The 21,968-nt window shown below is 45.0% G+C and overlaps 1 protein-coding gene across 1 annotated transcript in view; it reads right to left on the bottom strand.

Annotated features, from left to right (window-relative positions):
* The window catches only part of LOC122370234 (nephrin-like), a 46,415-nt gene that overhangs the window by 9,253 nt on the left and 15,194 nt on the right, over positions 1-21,968 (bottom strand). Inside the window, exons 4-10 of the mRNA XM_043345659.1 lie at positions 20,462-20,665; positions 17,902-18,056; positions 16,446-16,590; positions 11,833-11,963; positions 9,487-9,661; positions 2,117-2,274; positions 205-340 (exon numbers count right to left, since the gene is read on the bottom strand). Coding sequence (XP_043201594.1) covers positions 205-340; positions 2,117-2,274; positions 9,487-9,661; positions 11,833-11,963; positions 16,446-16,590; positions 17,902-18,056; positions 20,462-20,665 — 1,104 coding nt within the window. The remainder of the gene's footprint in view (positions 1-204; positions 341-2,116; positions 2,275-9,486; positions 9,662-11,832; positions 11,964-16,445; positions 16,591-17,901; positions 18,057-20,461; positions 20,666-21,968) is intronic.

The following is a 21,968-nucleotide window of genomic DNA, read 5'->3' as shown; positions in this document are numbered from 1 at the left end:
AGCATTCAGAGAAATCGATGAATCCTCGAGTCACATCCAGTCAGTCAGTAACTTGGAGTAAAACTTCCTCGAAGCCGCCCATCCGATGAAATAGCAAGCCTCGTTTCGTGAAATGTTACCTAACTAGCACACACCTCATTTGCAGCAGTGAACTCACTGACAAACTCCGTTCAATAAACTCCACCCCACTCCACTCAAACTCACCTGCTGCAACCAGCTCGAACACGCACGGCTCCACCATCCGGCCGATGGAGTTGTCGGCGCGACACAGCAGGGTGCCGTAATCGTTCTCGGTCCGTGGGGTGTAGCTGGCCCGGCTCTCCATACCACGGGAGCGTACCTGAGGAGCGCAGCGGCGGCGGGGGAGATTGACAAGCTGTCAGGGTACTAGTAGATTGACCCGGAATCAGGGTTAGAGTCGTTGCATGGAGAAAACACTACGTTAAGTCTGCGTAATGATTGTTAGGGCAAGTTGAGTTCAGCCAAAAACACTATACCTACATTGCTGCTTTTTTCGATGCTCCTATAAGAATAAGCAAGTCTCACTTATCTGTCGTTTGACAGCAATGATCCCCGCCCAGTCCAAAGTTAAAGGTAGTGTGCCACCTTTGAAAGATTTCCCGTTTTATTTTTCCTAGGATAAGAAGCTTCTGTTTTTACCTAATATCGCAAAAAAAAATCACAAATGGGCCTGGAATAGTGCCTTTTTCGCCTAAAAGTTTATCGGTTTTTAGATATGCATAACAACTGTAGTGGGCTCACCTGCAAACAGGCGTCGGGCAACAATCGCGAATGCGGCGCACTTGTGACAATAAGCAAAGGTCATTATAGTGTTACGACCATACGACGTACGGGAATGAGTTATCAGCTGTCTAATCGTAGACAACACAATGTCGAGCCTTAAACTGTAAGCCTGTATTGGTATTGTTTCTTAAATTTGGCTGTCGAACATTAATTTGTGGTTTGAAATATGATTTTATGTAAAATAATTGATATGAAACAGCCGTCTCTTAAGTTATGACCCCATTACACCACACGCAAGTGGCAGAAATGACAATGATCAGCTGACGCATTTTTCTTGGCCGAAGTCAGAGCGCGCGGCCCGACGCACCACGCGTATTTGGAAATTCCGACCTCGACGAGCATCAGAAGCCACCTAACAGGCGTGTTCGAAACCGCAGGAGATGATGATGAACGGGTTTATCGAAACTTGATTGGATGAGCCTATCGGTAATAGCGATTTTATTGTGTGCATTTATTGTTCATAGTGGTGTGAAATGTGGTTGGGGTACGACCGACAACCCGTCGGGGCGAATTTCGCACTGGGGTACTCAAAATTTGAAGAATTTAAGACGTTTCCATAAGTTTTGAAGGTATGGATAAGTTCTAAAAATCCGGTTCTCCTTATCCGGGTCATTAACTCCATATGGTCCAGGAAAGCTGGCACACTACCTTTAAGATAACACAGGAATTGTGGAGCTCAAACATTATTCAATGCTGATGTCGATGTTACGTCCAATATCGGAGATAATCACCAGTTACCAGCTGCTCCAAGACATTCGTCACTGATCTCCTCATTATGTACGTTATCTCAGCCTCATCAGGACGTTTTTTGTTCGTTTCTATAAGCAACTGAGTGTTCTGTGCACGGTTGGCTTTGAAGTTTTGGATAACAAATAAAAATTAAGTACAAGAATACATGTAATACATGCATAGTCCACTTTACACAGGCAATTATTTGCCTGGAGTGGTAGGCTGTGCCGCATCACACGGGCTGAGTTAACAAATTCTAGCTTTGTCCCAATGCTCACAATCGACACGCTTAATTGCGTGATAAACGGCACAACTTAGCGCTCCGGTCAACTGATAGCTTCTGAGGAGTGGAACATCATTTTGTAGTCGACTATACGTGTACAAGAACAGTACGTAAAACATTTGAGTTGCGAACACGAAAGACAGTGTTTTGTCCTATCATCTATGCCACAACTGACCCGGCCAAAACGTTCGTCAAGTCATCGTCATCACATCATGAGTATCAACTACCGTCAGCGCTGGCCAGCTTAGGAGCGCCGTTCGCCGTGCGAAGTGTGACGGGTCACACAGCTGTGCAACTGACCTGCGAGTAGGACAGGTCGAACACCTTGAGTGAGTTGTTGAACTGCCACTTGTAGGCCACATCGGGTGGGTTTGCGTCCACCTTGCACATGACCTGGGCCGTCTCGCCTCTGGCCGCGCCGTAGCGGATCTTCTGACCCGGCAGGCAGACGGGCGCGTCTGGGAAAAAGGTCACAGATCGAGGTCAAGGTCATGCGTACAATATCGGGAATTTAGTCAATCTGAGAATGGATTAGTATCAGACAAAGAGGCAGCGAAAGATGAATTTTTGTAGGATTGTGTGGGTCAAGATGGGAGTGAGCGACAGTGTCGGATCCAGCGGGGGGGGGGGGGCAAAATGGGCATTTGCCCCTCCCAAACTGCATAATTTTAACATTACGCCTATGGACGAGGCATGGGAAGAATCGATAAATTGTTATGGTTTGCCCCCCCCCCAAAAAAAAACTATGAGCTGGATCCGCCTCTGGTGAGCGATGCCAAGGCTGGTGAGGGAATGTGGAGCCGAAGATGGTCGTTACTAATGCTTGAATTAACTTTAAACCAGATCAGAAATGAGGGCTAAGCTAATGTTATGTCTTCACTAGTGTGTCAAACTTCGTCCTTAACCACCTACGTAAATTTGCGTTTAAAGTGCTCTGACAATCTAAGTCTTGAACGACTTGTTAGAGAAGATAAACGAACCAGGATGTCGGGATAAACTTGTTAAAGTAATTGAAAACGGAGCTTTTAAAATGAACGTGTCCTACGTGCAATATGAGTGTTAGTTTTAACTAAAGAAAAATATTGGAGACAAATGTTAACTGAGTGCAGAGCATCAGACATGCTATCCAGCTCTTACAATTGTACATAGGTACAGTCATAGTAAAAGCGCCTTTCAGCTTGAGAGCAGCTCATTTAGAGCAAAGCAAAGAACATTTTCACGGTGCATGCCTACAGACTGAAGTCATTGTTAGGCTTTCTCAGTATTTATGCTTCAAAGCCGTAGGTATAGAGTTGGAAGCTTTTGTACGTCTGCCTTACGTTTCTCAACATAGGTGGCTAAGAGGAATAGGAATTGTAATAATGGAACCAACAAACACGCAGCGAATTAGTAGCGTGTTGCTATTCAAATATACATACCTTATTTTAATGAAAAATACTTCACCTTTTATTTGATAAATATTTACTTAGCGAAATACATTCACATTTGGTGATGGAAATCAGCTTTACATCTCTGCCCTTCAGCGCCAGACTTATGCGAGAGCGTATACGCTGTTCCGTGTAACAGTTAAGTAGTGCGGCACAGTACTTCACGGTATACGTTCAACAATACGCTTAGCTTTAGCCTTACATTTTAGGACATACAGGCTATGCAAACTGGGTTGATTGTAGTTCAGGAACATGCTTCACCGACTGGACGTCAAGGAAATAACTTCTGACGACGCCCGACATTGCAGGGTCCCTCCCCCGACAGTTGAGGATCCATCCCTCGACAGTTAGGGTCTTTCCCCGACAGTTTTTGTCATTTCTCTGACAGTTGGGGTCCGCCACTCCTTGATAATGTTCAGTCGCAATTGTTAGGTCGCAATTGCAATTGCTCCCTTGTAATTGCTGTAGGCGTTTCCGTACTATGGTTCCTGCTAGTTTTATTTTATCAATAGGCTTTTGTTGCATTGATGGTAACATGTGCTTTCTAAGAAAGGTTTAACATGGTTTAACTATTAAGCAACGGATATATGTCAATTGATATAAAGCCGATGGGTGTCGTTTTACGCTTTCAAAGACTGTCACTACACTTTTTTTTACATAAGTGAACTCTGCTCTATTTGTAAGACGTTTATGCAGGTAATTTTTTGATAGTTAATTAGTGCCAATATTCCTTTACTACTCAGGTTGGTTCACTACGGAAATAAAGGCGCCATGGTGACGTCATCAGAGGAAATCCTTCACGTTCAAATGAAGGGGTCATTTGAATTGCTGATTTTGGCTCGATATAGTCCTATTTTTTAGTTTCAGCCCCATTTGTCGTAATGAAGCGAACTCATTGTTACATTGGTACAACTTTTGATGACACATAATCCTTGTTTTTTTTTTTCTCCAGCTCGCTCGAAAGATGATGAAATTTGCATGCATGCCTATAGGTGAAGGGAGATTCTACCGCCGTGGTGACGTCACGGTAAAGGGATTCTGGAGCTCGTGAACGGGGGCTGAATTAGTGTCTCTTAATCTTTTTTGGAACATTAGATACCTATACTTATACTACACATTAATTCCATATATTATACGTAACCTATCGAACATGTATATTGTAAACTGTATATTCGTAGTGCCGCCCGTAACCATTCAGATCTATATACCAACTAGTGATGTCAATTAGGGAAAATCAGAATACCGATACCAAACCAAATACCAACTAAAACCACGGGAAAATACCGAAACTAAACCAACTTGGGAAAATAAGGGAAATACCAACTTTTTACCGATTTCTTAGCCTCTTATACACTGTAAACCAAATCTACAAGTTGGCTCCTTGTTACAAGTTTGGTTCCAATTCGCATAGGCGTCACCTTGTCGATTCACCAGCCCCAGGCTTGTTGGCTAACAAACTAACAGTTTGTCTACAAGTTTGGTTCCAATTCGCATAGGCGTCACCTTGTCGATTCACCAGCCCCAGGCTTGTTGGCCAACAAACTAACAGTTTGTCTACAAGTTTGGTTCCAATTCGCATAGGCGTCACCTTGTCGATTCACCAACCCCAGGCGTGTTGGCCAACAAACTAACAGTTTGTCTACAAGTTTGGTTCCAATTCGCATAGGCGTCACCTTGTTGAGTACTAGTCTGGGCCTTGTGAACCTACCAACTTCTGGATAGGCATAGCCGTTTCCTTGTCGGTTCAACAACCCCTGGTTTGTTGATGAACTAGCCTTTGACTGGGCATTGCTAGTTTACAAATTGTCAACAAGTAAGTGTACTAACGCTCAGTTCGAACTTGTTCTTTCTTACAATCGCTTTGTTTGCGTTGATAACCTTAAGAACTTACGATTCGCGTTCGTTTTCAATTGCCACGATACTGATTCAGGAAATATTTTATATACGGACAGGTCATTTTTTGGCTGGAAGTGGTGCACAAAATCATGACTGGCATCAGTTATTGCTCAAAGGCTTGCGCTGACAAGAAACGAAATACTGATGGGTTATATAATCGATGAATGCATACACCACATCCATTCGGAAGTTTCTGGAATCATTAGTATTTATTACGGTCACGTACCTACATCACGTAGTATGTAATTAATACTATTGACTGGAGACAATTCCAAGTGCATATTTTCGAATGGATGTGGTAAATGCATGAGGTATAAGGTATACCTATCGTGCACCGTCAGCATATAAGTCTTTGAAGCAAGAACTGCTGCGTATGTGGAAGAACATGGTTTTGTGCATCGCATCAAGCCAGAAGTATAACATGCCCGTATGACGAATATTTCCACATTGACCATAACAATCATGGCAGTTGCACGATCACGCAGATAATTCGAATAAAGCATGATCGCCAACCAGATTAGCTTTTACAGCCCATATATGTCCATCAGTTAAGTTAAAAATACAAAGAGTTGAATTAAAGGCAAATAAATGTATTTATATATAAAAAACACCGACCGCAAAACATCTGCTCACATGTGCATGCAAAGGTCTGGCCCACTTACATTGCGCGCGCAGGGGAAGGGAGGCGTCTCGACAGCGGGTATAGGCACGATTAGTGCGTCCCGCAGGCCAGAGCGGGCCTCACTCACAGCACGAACACCACAGTTCACAGATTTCACTTTTTACTGCACAAATGCTGGAACAGCCCTCGTCGCTGATCCATGCTGCACGGCGGCCGCGCGACAACTGCTGGTTTGAACGGTTTGAAACCGCCGCGCCGGGGCCGGACGGCGACCGCTGATTGGTCCGCCAAGTCTGACGTCACGGGCGCAGCTGACCATGTGTATGCTGACCAGCTGACCAGTACAAGTTAGGCGCCGGTTAAATAACCATGCGGCAACAAGTTTCCAAAACTGGTTAAGAAACAAACGTTGAAACAAATGTAGAGTTGGTCTGGATACTGAGAAGTTGGTGTGCATAGTAACTATTGACTCGTAGTTGTCACCTGACAAGCAATGCACCAGACAACGGCTTGTTTGAAAAGTATCAGTTGGTAAACATACCAAGAGATGATTGGTTATATTACACAAGACTTGTCAATTTGGTTTACAGTGTACATTAGTGAGGGTTTATGATACCAACAAAATACCAAGCACATTACGATTGAAATACCAAATACCAAGTTGGTATCGGTTTGGTATCGGTATACCAAAAAGTTGGTATCCGATTGACATCTCTAATACCAACTGTCCCGTTCCGCGTCTCCAGACTGTTTAGTGGCCACACCCGCGGCGGTATCCCACCACTTCATCCCCCGCGCTGCACTGATGGTATGCCGGAACACACCTCACGGCGCGTCTTTGAGAGTCTTCAGCGCGGGTCTCAGCGACACAGCACGGCTGGACGGCCGGTGAAGAGGTGCTGAGAGGAGTCCGTGAGCGAGGAGGACCCCGCCGCCAGTGGAGGGAGGACGGAGGGAGAGGAGGGAGGATGGGCCGCGCATGGAGGAGGGGAGGATCACGAGGAACTCCGTACAGCCTTATAACCGTGAAAAGGAACGAAAAGGAAGCTTGTTTTCCATTCCGACTTCACCTTTCGTACTAATTACGGTTGTTTCAAATGTACTGGCGATTTTAATCGGACCTTTTGTGAATCAAACTCATTACTTAGCGGTCAAAAGCTATGAAAACACCGCGCACAGTAGTAGGCGGCTTGATCCGATTGGCTTCTGATTGAATGTTCCCGGCATCGTCCACTCAGTTTCTCAGAATGAATCAACCGGCTAATTTCCGCAGGTAAGCTAGGTAATTGTGCATGGTGCATAGACTTACGGCCGATGGTTAGCACAATATCCGGTCGTAACACACATTTCCTGGCTCAGTATCTGCGGTAAATGATCTGAAAAATGAGGACAAGCCCTCGCCCGGCCAGGCAGCGGCGTGGCTTCTCCTCCCAGCTTGATGTCACATTTTAGGACTCTTCTGCGGTCGACCAGCACTGTCCTCGTTTATCTCAACCTCCATTCGAAGGCCGCCCACACATCTTACATTTAGCTCAATCTGTAAAAGCCTTTGTGGGTGGAAAACGGGAGGCAATCTTATGTCTCTGTGTTCTAGTGGTAAAGGTCAAACTATTCCGAGAACCGCAAGATGGCTATAGAAAACTAATTCAACGCTTTGGAGCGCAAATGATAGGGTTGTCGCGAACATCAACGTTATATTTGTATTAGTGTGAGTTGGGTAGCAAATTGTCATCAGAACATTTTGTCAACATTATATAGCATGTTAAAACAAACAAACATTTTAAATGAATCAATTACGAATTCCTATATTTTTTGAAAGAATGTGAAGCGCCACCCTAGGATAGTGATGCTGTGCATCTGATATTGGCACGGTCAAGCAGAAGCGTACCAAATACAGGAACTTATTTAGTCGGTCTGATGTTGGTTTTAAAGGGAGATAATGAGCTTTCTTTTTTCTTTAATAAAAATTACTCGACATCTATACTATTTCTACTGTAGTTTCTATAAAATATGAAAATTTCCTAGCACATTTTCGTATGTGAAAAAGGTTTTTATTTTTGCAAAAAAGAAGCAGTACTTGCAGTACTTGTAACACCCACCGAAATGCGTTGTCCTTCTTGTCCTTCTCTATAAAAAAGTCGCAGTATATGGCGCTTTTGTTTCAAACAGCGACGCTTGGGTTTTTGTTTATGTTATCGCCTTGTCGTTGCTTGGTTGTAAGGATTATAATTTGAATTAGAGTTAATTCGGTTTAGAATTAATTAGATTCGTACATAGTGCCTACTCTTCTTTGTTTCCAAGTATTATTTTGCGCCACAAATGAACGGCATGCGCCAGAAACGCAGCCAAATCTTGCGATTGCGACTACGAAATTCATTATTTTGGCCTCAGAGCCTGAAGCGAAAAATACAAGCATATTTATTTCAAAAAGACTTCAGGTTTGTCGAACGGTGTTATGAGAATTTTGATAACAGTACTGCATAAGTTTTTCAGTGATGCCGCAAAAGTGTTGTACTGTGGGTCTCAGGGTAAATAGGGGCGTGTTCGGAGGAAAGGAAATTACCCACAATGAAAGAACGAAATAAACAGTGAAACGACGGTTAGATATGGGTTAAACTGGGAGAAAAACGTGAGAAATAAAACTAGGAACTCGTCGAAATACTCAGCCTCTCTGACACTCTGCGTACGGATACTAAATTTATATTTTAACTGAGAACACGTGCCAAAAACCATAGAGATCAAAACGAACAGGAAGTCAACGGGGGCGGAACTAGACAGCCAAAAATTAAAACACTTTTTTACATAATCAAAAACGAATCGAGCATATAGAAACGGCGAAAAGTCAATCTAGAAATTACAACAAATTAAAGCAAGGACAAATATTAAATACGGTTGAAAACTATAAAACAGAAGTGACGATAATAACGAATTTACAATAATATAGAGCAGGAAAACAAACGTTCATGATAAAATAGTAAACACTGCGCGAGGCGGCGATTGGCGGCGCAAAGGGCGGCCGGGCTGGGCGGACACGCCGCAGCTAAATTACCGGCGCTAGCGCGCCACAGTACCTATCTATCTTCTTTTATTGTGCAGTCGGCGGGACCGATTCAAAATTGAGTCGTTGCTACTAAAATAGCAGCATATGGCCTCAGATGATGAACAGGAAAAATAGTTGCGTAAATTTAGACATAAACCACCCCCAAACCATGAATATCTTTTGAAGGCACTATAGACGACCATTAACTAACTAGATGTGATGAAGATCAAATGTAAGGAATACGCTCATTTTACAAAATTACATGCAAGTACCAAAAAGTGATGTAAGTACTTATTCAACGGTCATTTTCAGCGCTCCCCGCTAACGTGACTTCAAGTTGAGATATTTGCGGCAAGGTACCGCATTGAGCAAAATGGTTTTAATTTACATTATAACTTGTTGTGTTTTGTCAGAAAATGATCCTAACTCAGATTTTGTGGAAAAAGGTCATTATCTCCCTTTAAACAACTGCCAGGAAGTCAATTGGGTTTCACAGTGGCCATATTGATCAACTACGAAATTACAGTGTTCGGATGTTCAATAAATGTCTTGCCTTACACATACATGTCCTTCTCTCAGCTCCGCTCGCAGGGGAGGAATAAGACTTGATAATCAGCAGACGAATAGACCAAACCGCAGGCCGTGTCTCCCACATTTCACACAGTGCTAACCCCAGGGCACTCACATTTGACGCTGAGCATCACGGGGCGGCTGGCGCCGTCCCCCTCCTGGTTGGACGCCTTGCAGACGTACGCTCCAGTCGAGTGGCGACTAACGTTCCGGATGACCAGGTTTCGGTCACTGGTGTCCACGCGGTCCGAGGTGCCGGCCTCCTGAGAGCCGGGACTCAGCTGGATACCCTGTGGTGGGGCACAGAGCGTTAGAGGTACCGCCTCTCCGGACAGGGATTCAGCTGGATACCCTGCGGTATATAGGTACAGAGCGTTAGAGGTACCGGCTTTCTGCGAGTCGGGATTCAGCTGGATACCCTGCGGTACAGTGGTACAGAGCGTTAGAGGTACCGGCTTTCTGCGAGTCGGGACTCAGCTGGATGCCTTGCAAAGGTCAGTACACACAGAGTCAGGTGTACTGGGCTTCAGCGAACGCTGCTGAGCAGGCTGCAGGAAATTCAGGTCCATATCCAATACGGCAGGGTTGCGGAAGAATAAGCATTAGACGCACAGAACTCCGGTAAACCGAGGCTCATCTGATGCCCCGCAGTTGAGGTACGGAGCATTAGATGTACCTACTGAACTCCAGCGACCCCCATGAGCGGGGACTTCAGGTCGATGTCCAAAGGTAGAAAGGGAGAAGGTGGATGGGACCCCCAACACATGTAATGATAAATGAACTCGGGCTCCCGAGTACGACAAACTCAATTGCATGTCTTATACGCGCTATACGGTAGGTGCAAAGGGCCACAGGTGGGTCTCGAGCGCTGCAGGAGCGCTGGAAATCCGCGACTTAGCTAAACTGCTTGTGAAACGCAGTTAGCCGGCTTTTACCAGCTTCCGGAAGAAAACAACTTAATCTAGTTTTGCTTCTTCATCCAACATTTAACAACAAAAATAATTAGTTTTCCTCATCAAGCCTTACATTGCTATACAAAATGAGCTTTTATTTCACCATGCAACTTTAAGTGAATGTAATAACAAGGTACTGGCGTTGCAAGAGCTGTTTATGCTGCGGGCTATACTCTGTATAATCGGAACGAAACGAGGTTGTTTTCAGTAACTGGTTCTCCCTCTGACCAGATTTAGACAGTGCACACAAAGGGCAGACCATTCGGCCGCAACTTGGGAGAATCAAGGCCACCAGTAAACGAAATTGCTTATATTAGGCTGAGTTACGAACTAAAACACAAAAGGCTATTGAACCTGCAGCGCTGCAACTTCGGCAGAACAATAATGTCGAACGTCTCCAATGGCCATGACCTTTAGAAGATCCACAGGTGTTTCCCAACTTCATTGACGTCAATTTGTAGACGATGTTTCGAAACGGAGTGCAATCTCTGTGTCAGTCTCAGGCCATATTGAATCTTCCAAGTGGCACCACGCCTTCATTGAGACTTGAAACTTATCGAGATGGATGACGTCCCTCTGCATTGACTAGCATCATTCACACTGAAACATCTCATTTACGCTGTGGATTTCCAAAGTGCGTCAACCACGTTCTCTGATAATAATAAATGTTGTATAAATAGGTACACATGCCATGAGTGGCATCTCAGAATCGACGTGTCGAAAACTTTTCAAATAAATACACTCGCAAAGGAGCGATTGAGATGGGCGTGGATGCCTCGGCAGGAGGACCCAGCCAGTTTCGCACAAATACATATGCAGCGTTGAATACCTATCCAGTGAGTAGGTAGTATGTGAAGGCAAGACAATAGCAAATCACCGCTGGGAACAGGGAGTGGTAAGCCAATCCAACCAATCGCCAATCGTTTGGCGGCGCAATATTTTTAAATTAGGCTCAAAGTTTAATACATTATATTAGACAGTTTCTAACCACTGAACTTCTCACTTTTAGGGAAGTTAAGTTAAAAGAAACCAACAATATCAATCCAATATCGCTTTTATTATGCGTACCTATTATGTGGTATTTATTTTTCATCACGAGGGAAAATATTTAATATAACACTAATTCAATGTTGAATCTAGGCTACATGATTTATTCGGTGTTTACCAAAGACTGCAGATCATCCTGCTTTGTTGTTTCATTATCCATGCATAACTTTCAGGAAATTGAATATGATTAAAGTGAATTCGCTTTTCCAAAATGTCACTTCACTGTCCCACCTTCCCTTTGCTGCACGCCATTTCAAGCAGCATGGTCTTATCGCATCAACTGGGCAACGTTAGCGACTCGTAATAGCAAGCCCCCATGGGTCATTGCATAACCATCTCTTCCGCTTTGGGCTGAGTTCACAACGCGGCGAGATGAGCTCTGCCTCTACTTACATCATGGTGCCAATGACGACGCTGTACCATAGACCACTGGGTAGGACACGTTGCAGTTCAGTACTTACATCGTGGTACCAGATGACACTGTAGACCACTGGGTTGGCCGAAATGGAGCAGTCGAAGTAGACGTCGGCACCCTCCTTGATGTCATCAGCTCGCAGAGCCGAACCCAACTGCAGGGTCACCACTGGAGCGTCTGGGGGTGGGTGGAAACACTGCATTGTAGGTAACAATTCCAGAACTATAGCAGTTCGCAGTCGTCAGCTCGGCAGAGCCGAGCCCAACTGAAAAGCCACTTACTGGAGCGCATGGGGGTTCTGGTGGGCACGTCTCAATAATGGAAAATAGCAGATATATGGCAGACATCAGACGTTCCCCATTAGCTCATGAAACTCGTGCAGCAGATATGCACAAATGCATATTTTGAAAAGTTGGAGGATAGGAATGGCAGAACACTTAGGGTTCAAGGAAAAAGGCATATCGTTCTCGAACATTACCTGAGAAGTTAAGAGTGTGTTTTAGCTATTATTTCAATTTCACTACGTGCGAAAATGGTTGTTAGCTACTTTAATTACAACACTTCAGGTTCAGATCAGGTTTGTGTATTCAAGTTTATGAAAATCATCAATTGCAGCACCGTTTAGTTCAATGACAAATAAGTATTTTTTAAGCGACAATGATCCCTCCTTCAGAAATCGATACGAAGCTTGAAGGACCTTCAATTTCTATACGGCTTCCTTAGGATTTATTTCTACTACATCAACTCCCGATGATCATACATATTAGTCATTCCACTACATCAGTCTAGGGAAGTCCCATTGCGCCTTTCAAGACTGCCATCCTATTTCGCCTGATTAACGAATCTTGCCCGGGGCGCCGGCAGCATTGTCTGCACAAAATGACGGCCTGCATGCAAAGCATGCCAGTCCAGGCAGTGACATACTCGCGCCGGTTCACATTAGGCCCGGAGCTAAGAGCCAGGCCGATTCAGATGCAGAACAGCTGTCAGGCATTCAGCGAACTCCATTCAGAAATATGTCCCAAGTCTCCAGTGACGAAGACGACATTAGTTTGCGTCCAAGAAGGCACGTGTTTGCTCGGTATTTTTGAATGGTTAATGTTTGAACGGATGCAACAATCTGTTTCACTGTGAGAGACATATGATTAGAAAGAGTTCGAGCAAAATATGGGCTGTTCATGGCTTCATGCCTGGGTAGTTATGTGATTAGAGAAGAGGACGTGCTTCAATTTATCACTTTTCGATCCTCTCAAATTATACGATCACATTCGTCAGCCATTCATCCACCTGAAATCGTTTGTCACCTCCCCCGTGGCACAAGCCGATAACGATCGAAAGAAATGACTCGTGTGACAGATTGGTTCGGAGGACAATCGAAGACGTTCTGTGGAATATAAGCTCGTCTAGCATTCGTAGAATACGCATGGAATCGCCGGGCGGTATACAGAAATACGAGCATCACAATCGTGCAATTTGCCCGACTTCGTGCGCGTCGAATAGGCGGCCGAATGCCCTAATGTACAAACGATGACATTCCCTAACCTACAATTTAAGACGCCGGGTGCACCTGATATCTTCGATTCATTTCAGGCCTGGGTACATTGCTCATACTAACCACTTCCATCTTCATGATATAGGTTAACCTGTGATGCATTGTGCTGTTTCAATATTCCACCCGAGCCCTAACCTCCCCAAGCAAAATAGGTATGGTACGGACGGATGGATGTACCACATCGCTCTAGGTTCAACCTTCGAGCTGTCAACACTTAGAGCCGCGCCAAAGACATGGGGCTACGGAGCGAACAAATTGCGACCAACCGGCTCCACTTAGTTACGCTCATAGCTGCATAATTTATTAGGGACCCACCTCCCCGATGAGTTACGCGAAGCTCATTACGCGCACTCCGCTTGGCCCGTAAGTATATTGTTGTGAACACTGTAAAAAATATTGACTAGCCCCTCGTCAAATGATTCTCAACGCTAAATGTCGGGGGTACAGACTAGTTTTGCATCCTACTTTTGACACACGCTGCGAGCCCCTGGCTTGTTTTGTGTTCGTCAGATGACAGTTACCAGGTGTCGGTTAGTTTTTACCACGTCCCAAAAATAGCTGGAGCGTTTCTGCCTTGTTTTGGAAGCAGGTCCTCGTTAATGCTGTGTCTGATAACAAAGTACCTAGTAACAATAATAACGAAAAACAATGTCAAAACGAGGGCGGCTTGTTTAGTGACGATGCTCAAAAGAAGCATCGTCTTGTTCCTACTTAACGAATGAAGCTCAAACTAGGTCAAAACTAACGTATTGCTCAACCCATAGTCAGATGACCAGCAGATCCTACGCCGCCCAATCCAGTCATCGAATTTGCCAGCGAATTCGTTTGAAGACCATCATATTATTAAATATTGGTGGTCTTCAAACGAAATCCCTTACCAGTTTGATGACGAATTCATCCGGCCCATTCCAAAAACGCTCAAGATAAAATGAAAGTGTATTTCTGAAATAATATGCTTTCTTGCAATGCACCTTTCGTATATCAAGCGAATCTTTCACTTCCAGCGCCCGTTTACAGTTATCAATCGAATCAGAAGCATGCACATACCTATCGATAGATCTGAACCTAAGAACACAGACGACATTTTGTAGAGTACCTGTCTGAGCCTATGCAGTGGAGCCCGTGAGCCGCCCAACCGCAGCTGCCTCATGAACTTGATGATAGGTCTGAACCTCAGATTGGCCAGAGCTTGGCCGTCAATAACCAGCTTATTTATATCCACAGTTGTAGTGACTTAGGGTTTGGAATTTGCCAAACCTAAGTTTTGATTACCAAGAGAAGTTTTGTACTTCTTGCACTTGCCCTTTCTTCATAACTTTGGCGGAAATCGTCGTAGTGAAACTTCAGTGTTCCGTTAGCTGTCGGTTCTTGAGAGAGTTGGCCAGGCCGGACACCGGGGGCGGCTCCACAACTTTCGAAAAATTAAACCTAAGTCCTATTGCACTGCATGGAGAGTAATTCATTTAAAATCGCTCTTGTTTCGCCCCCCCCCCCCTCGACAACTTTGCAAACGTCTCTGCGCGATTTCGTTGAGAATAATGGCTTATGGCAAGTTATTGAATCAGAACGTCGATCACTGCAGGTCATATATCGGCAAGCAATTCTTCATAACTAGACACTGCACAAATGGAAACGATACAGGTTTGCCCAGTGATAAACACTCGCACTGCACAGACTCGCGCACCCCCGACCGAACGCGGCACGGCACAGCGCAACAGCTGGCGCCGGGAAGCCGGGAACGCATTAAGTGAAGGATTCACAGGTGCGCAACTTTATTGCGAACAATAAAAACCTACCGCAAACGATTAAAAAAAAAGTTTTAGGGCAATCGGAAATACAAATGTATTGACTTATAGAAATAAAATTGTCATTCACCTTCCAAATAACCCAACAATTTATTTGCCGTAAAAAGTGTCTGGAAATGGAAAGTTGCTAACATGATTCAGCAAGTAGGGAAACGCAGCCGCTACCTGGCGAATAATCTCAGGCTGGTTTAGTGACGAGTGCATTGCTACGGCTTGTTCCTCAACCTTCACAGATTACTATGACAAAACTACCCCTAGTATTTTGATCATCCTGAGGCTGGCTTTCACCTAATAATTTGATGAGGGTCTTCCTCGTTTCGGATTGAGGCGAAAACAAACGTCAAACAACCTTGATAGTTAATTGAGCACTTCAAAACAAAGGTACACCTAGGGTATCATTACAATACCGGATCATAACGATCTGGATAGTTCTCAGCCTGTAAGCTAACTAAGCGGTAACTAGTCAAGTGGTAGGTACCGGAAGCATTGACAACCTGGTGACTGTTTCGAGACCCTTGTTTTGACACATAGCTCGTCAATATTTTTTACAGTGAATGGACCATCCAATCGACCAGACAACCTTATACGCTAGCCGTGACTCCAACTGACATCAAATAAACCATGCACCCCATTACACCAGTCACCCAGACAGGAGAACATTTACATATTGTACACTCTATGTCAGACATTTGCTGTGATCTTGGCGACTAGATATGGTCGGTAGACTGCGAAGGAGCGGTTGTTATGTTGTTAAAGCCGTGCGCTAGGTGTATCAGAGCGGGCTGTTACTATTCCTCCCGCCTTCTCCCGGCCCCTCGCCACGGCGGCCGCTATCAAACCAGCGGAAATGGCACGCCAAAGGAGCCGCCAGATGACGAGAGCTGAATACCCGAGACGGTATCATATAGGTGTAGCCACCACAGGCCAGCGCGCGCTTCCGAAGGTTTGAAAGTAGGTATACCGGTCCTGGTGCTATACCGGTAAATAGTGAGCTGTGTAGTGTAGTGTGTATTGTCCGATTTAAAACGGTGTAGGAGTTCCATTGGTTTTGCGGCTTGTCTTTGATATGCAATGGTTCATTCCTTTTCTTGAAAAATTCACATCAATAGACTACATTTGAGCTGGCCTAGGCAGGCACGAGCTCTACGAGCACGATGCAAGAATGCGCGGAGTCCCCAAGATCCACAAGGATGTTTTGAAGCACCGAAGCACCGTCCTTCAGTATGGTAATGCTCTCAACACTCCAAAGCGACACTACTGAAGCACATTACCGTGTGCTGGTCGCATATGCTCGGTACTCACATCTCACGTTGAGCTTGCGCTGATCCTCCAGCGTCCCGGCGGACACCAGCGCGTTTTCAGCGCGGCACGTCAGCTGCTTGCCGTCATCCTCGACCGCCGGCTGGAAGGGCAGCTTGCTGCTGGTGATGTTGCCCCCGTTGGACACCTGGCACAGAGACGGGCCGTCACCTTACACCGTCGCCGTCGTGCTCGGAAACGTGTCACGTCTGGCCATCAATTCAGGACAGTCCACGGATCCGCCATGCATTGTAATGGAGCCTTGATGACCGACTATGGAGATGAGTCATGAAGGGACGGGATGCAGTCGACACCCACCTTAGCACGTGACTTATCACTGTGTCAACACCCCGCGACAGGCTAGTGAGGCAGTGAATGATGGATGTGCCCAGGGATGTGCCGATAAAGGCTGTCTTATAGAGCATGGGTCAGGGTCTGTGCCGGCATGGCGTAAATTCTGAATTTAAAACCAAACCAGAGTCACGCATACAATGGACGTTTTCATCGCCATAATTTCCTTTCCGTCCGTATTTAGAATTCTGGTGAAACGTGAATTTAAAACAGTGACATGAGTAACGCAAAGAAAAACAAACACAAACCAGTTTTCGAGTGCTTCGAAATGTACGGTATTTTTTATTGATGGTCCAGTTGTGACCACAATTCGTCATGACGTGACTTCCGTGACTAACAGCCTGGAAAACGGAATTACGTAAGCCAATCTTTGAAACTAGCCGCACGTCTGTTAGAGTCGGTACTCGTTCTTTGTTCTTTTCCTGTCCAGGTGTTAGTAGTAGATAAATTTAGTGTTACAATACTCCAACTCAAAGCGCTGTTCCAGTAATTCTATATGAGTACTGTTTTATCGAAGCAACTAAGTATTGCTTCTCATAAATGAAGGCACGCTTGCCGGCAGCTCCTACTGAAGATAGTATCAGCGATAAAAGGATTGGGGTTTTTAATCCACTTGACACTGAGTAGGTCCTGGTAAATCATGGACTGGACAAGACCACAAGGTGTGACGCTTTCTGTGGCGAGTTGTTTGAGATCATCATGGTCACAGAACACGTGCCAACCTTGTCAACAGCACAGCCAGCCGGGATAGTGAAGATGTCTTCAGCGAATACCAAACGTATCATAGGCAAATGGTCAAGTGCAGATAAAGTCGTCACTCAATCATTATTTATGACAATTTGGCACCAACTACAGCACTAACGATATATTAGGTACTAATTGACAATTGTAGCTTGCACTAATGCTGAGAAAGAACAATTTCAATATAACTTATATGCTTAAGTCATAGACAACAGCTTCTTTGCGACTTTCCCAAGTCTGCCAGTCCAAGGCTGCATACCGCCACGTGCCGCATTGTTCACGAACTTTCTCTGTAGTTACCGCCACGACCCCGGGGCCGATCCCTACAAACGACACCGGCGCGCCAAGTTTGCCCCGCGGGTCTCACCGCCTGCGAGTGACCGCCGAGCTGACGTTCCCCGATCCACCAGGTGATGTTGGCTGCCGGCCGAGAGCCGAACGTGCGGCAGACCAGGTGGTACGTCTTGCCGGCAGAGAACGCCGCCGCAGCCGAGCCCAGGATCTCCACACTCAGAGGACGGACTGCCAACAGAAGGCGCGTGCTGACGTTACTATCACGTTACCAGCTTTACATCATTCATTGAGAGGTAATGCGGAACGAGGTGGTAACAAAACAAAGGTGATACAAAGCATTGAGTTTTATATACAAAGGAACAGGTGAACATCCTACTCCCGTTGATAGCAAGATGAATTCAGATCCTTACATATTGCTGAAAATGGAACCTAGCTGTGTATTTTGGAAACTGCAAGCCCATTTGGGCGGTTGAAGTTCACTACCCAGTAAATTAGCTATCATGACGTTCGCGATTCAGAGTTAAAAATCAGTATGCATAAAGCAATGACGTTTCCATAACAATGGAAAACGACCCTTGCTGTGTTCTGGGCGCAAAGTTAACAATCTTGCTCGGATATTCCAAAACAAATCAAACTGCCATTTACGCCTTACCATGATCTTCAATTAAACCAACAAATTGGCCTCTTATAGATAAATATAAGCTTGCACGCAGGGCATCAACCAATAAACATTAATTGCAAGCTCTAAGATCGTAATGGGTTGCATCTTGAGGTTTTCAATAAACATAAAAACAATAAAACAACAGCAGTGAGGTCCACCACCGCCGGCAAAATGTTTGCGTTATTTATCATAAGCTATTTCCAGCTTCAAAGCATATTATCGTTAAAGAGGCAGATAGCTGAAGCACCAACTTCATGCAGGGCTGCGCAACATCAAACACAGCCTGATTGAACTTAGAGATGGAACTCCTAACCAATTATTTCTCCTTGTTTTACGTTCTTGAGGCTGTTTGATGCTCATTCAATTGGCTAACTATACCTACGAACATAGTCGAGCATGGATACTCGCTATCCGCCATCCAATTTAGTCGATAAGTGCAGCGAAGATGGTTCGTATCCGAGCTGGATTTAACATGCTTCCGCCACATGCTAACTCAAGTTTGCCGACTGTCGGTTCCCATTTAAGCAAACAGGAATCAGCGTTGTGAAAACCGCGGCCGGTGGTCCTCACACTGATTGTGACAGGGTGTTGTGTTACGATCGACTGACGAGCGCGGAACAATGCGAATAATTAGCGAGTACGCAAACAAGAGGAATCGAATACCTTATCAGCGGCTCAGCTGTCAATTTGAGGGACTGGTTTGGGTGTCTGGCGGCTTTGATACCGCATCTGAGAGCGCACAATACCAGTCTTGAGCAAATAGCTACCGAGAGTTATGCCTGAGCATAGATGATAACAACACGCAGCAATACCTAATGCGTACAGGGGGCAGCGAAACACTGAACAATGAACGGACCTATACCATAATAGTAACCACGTTGCAAATATGAATGTATTAAATAATAAATAGGCCCATTAACCCTATTAGTGCCAGGGGGGTTGTTTTCATCCACCCGGTTTTTCGGGAATATCTCCGAAACCGCTGAAGCTACGATGCTGAAATTTTTTGACTTTTCCTAAAACTAAATTGGGCACATTCCCTGAAAATTTCAAGTTCATACCTTTACCAGGGGCGGCTCCAGAGCACTGGGAATTAGGGGGTCCTATTCGTGAAGCGAGTCATTTGGGCGAAGATCACGATGCTGATGTATGCACCAGTTTTACGAACAGTGAATGAAAGGTATCATGTGATAACATATACAAAGTTATTGTGCATCCTCTTTTGACACGTGTTTGCTATAATAGGCGGATCCAGGCGTCCAAAAAGGGGGGTTATGTTTTACCTCCCAACATAGGTGCCCTGACACCGCCTATGCATGACCAATACAATTGTAGTCGTTCTCTCATAAGAAAAGTGTAACATAACAAGACCATTACCACCCTTTTTAGAAACAGTACCAACAAAAACCTTATTTACTATACTTTTTGTGTACCCCCAATCTCAATGATCTGTATCCGCCTATGATTTTTTAAAATGCATATTTTTAGGATCCATGTGAATTCCTGGTTCATTCTCTATCGATCGGCAAAAGTTGCGTTAAGATTGGTTCAGAAACCTGGCCGTGATAAACAGTCTAAAATGCATCTGCAATTTGCCCGTTTTTACCCCCCTCTACCCCCCTATTGACATTTTTTATTTTTTATTTTTTAGAAATGTAGATCACGTTGGGCGAAATTGAATGCCGTTTGAATTTTGAAAATCGGCCCGTTAGATCTCGAGATATCAGGGGGGGGTCGTTAACAGCCCCCCCCCCCCTGCCACTAATAGGGGTAGCCAGGAGCCTGCCACTAATAGGGTTATTAACCATCAGCAATGTTTGGCAACACGACGTCTTAGTTATGCATGGATGCATGAAATTATTGAATGTCTTCAGAGTCTTTACTATGCGTACCATTCCTTCCTTCCCACCTGCATGTCTTGCACGCCCCGCCCACCAGCACAGCCGACCGGCGGCGACGTCTCTGCACTCACAGTAGATGTCCAGGTGGACGTCGTTGACGGCCGGCTGGCTGATGTTGTTGTTGGAGGCGGCGCACACCAGTCGCGTGTCCAGGTCGGAGCGGCCCAGCGGCGGCAGGCGCAGCTCGTTGGTGACCTGACCCGCCCCGGCTGACCGGTCAGTGCCGTCCAGCAGACGACTGCCGCGAAACCAGCGCACTCGAGGCGCCGGACGACCTGCCGGGTCAAGTGCACACGGTCAGAGGCTGTGAGGATCGGCAATTTCGTCTGTGCTTGCAGCTCAACGGAGAAGGCACCAATCGATAGAGCGTAAGCTGCTGAGTGATGTCTTGCGTTGCGTCGATTCAGACGAAATACGTTCGGCCATCTAAAATATTACATGGGATCTTGAAAGAAACGTATGAAGATAATCTCGATTGTAAGGTTCAAGATAAATCAGTTCACATCGTGGATCACCTAAATGCGTGAGACGTGGCCATATATTTTTATTTCACATAATAGCATGTGCTATGCTCATTTTCATTCATTTTCACTGAATATGTATCATAATAAGTCATTACACAAATTTCAAAATTGCTGTGAAGTATAGTCGCTGTCACGGACCATGTGAAGCAAATCACAAATAGCGTAATCATGGTAATTTTATCAAATGAAATATTCTCGTCACCTCGCTTTGTCGTTTCATCTGACTGTTAGCAACAAGATCCAAACCACTATCGCAAAACACGTCAAGTCAAAGTAACTTATCCCCACGCACCAAAAATAAGCATGTCATATTCGAGCGGAAATTGAATAAATTGAATAAACATTTCGGCCAGCTGTTAGACCTGGCCAGTCTGCTATTGAGCTGGGACGTTTGATCTACGAGATATATGGGCTCAATTTAACGGCGGCAAGTCTGCAATCAGAGGCGATTATTCTCCATCAAAAGGCAGTTTGGAAATATAATTGGTGGCGCCCATGACGCGCCGCTGGACACGTCAAGATGCAGTGTCCCATACCGGATCGCGCGACGCGACGCACTGCAGTTTCCGGCGCTACGGTTCCGCCGCTCTCGTAATTTTTTTTATCACACGCCGCCTTGCTCTGGGACTTTGCAGCATCACTGGTGCCATCTACGCATCCAATCGCAATGAAGGCGTTATCATGCAGTTGAATGCAGCAGTTGTCAACGTTCATGCTATCTTGATGGCTAGAAATGCAATTTCGTCACTATGCACCCGTACGCTTTTTAATGATAGCTATCCGTTATTTATCCCGCCTATAAAATAACAGCATAAGTACTTAACTATTTTCATGCTTAAAAAACGGAGACGTGGAAGTTTTTTTTTTTGCAGAATAGGTAAGCACCAGGAAAGGATAAACAAAATCGAACGGCGGTCTGTCCATACAAAATCGAATCATCCTGTAATGAATGCCTAAAATACAGCACTCATTTAAATACGCATATAAATTATTTATGTGGCTGATGTATGCTTCATTAGCTCCAAACACATTCGGTTGCAAAGATAAAACATTT

Source organism: Amphibalanus amphitrite, unplaced genomic scaffold, assembly GCF_019059575.1.
Source record: "Amphibalanus amphitrite isolate SeventyFive unplaced genomic scaffold, NRLGWU_Aamphi_draft 001112F_arrow, whole genome shotgun sequence".
In the NCBI taxonomy this organism is placed as follows: domain Eukaryota; kingdom Metazoa; phylum Arthropoda; class Thecostraca; order Balanomorpha; family Balanidae; genus Amphibalanus; species Amphibalanus amphitrite.
This window is presented reverse-complemented; position numbering and strand designations above follow the sequence as displayed.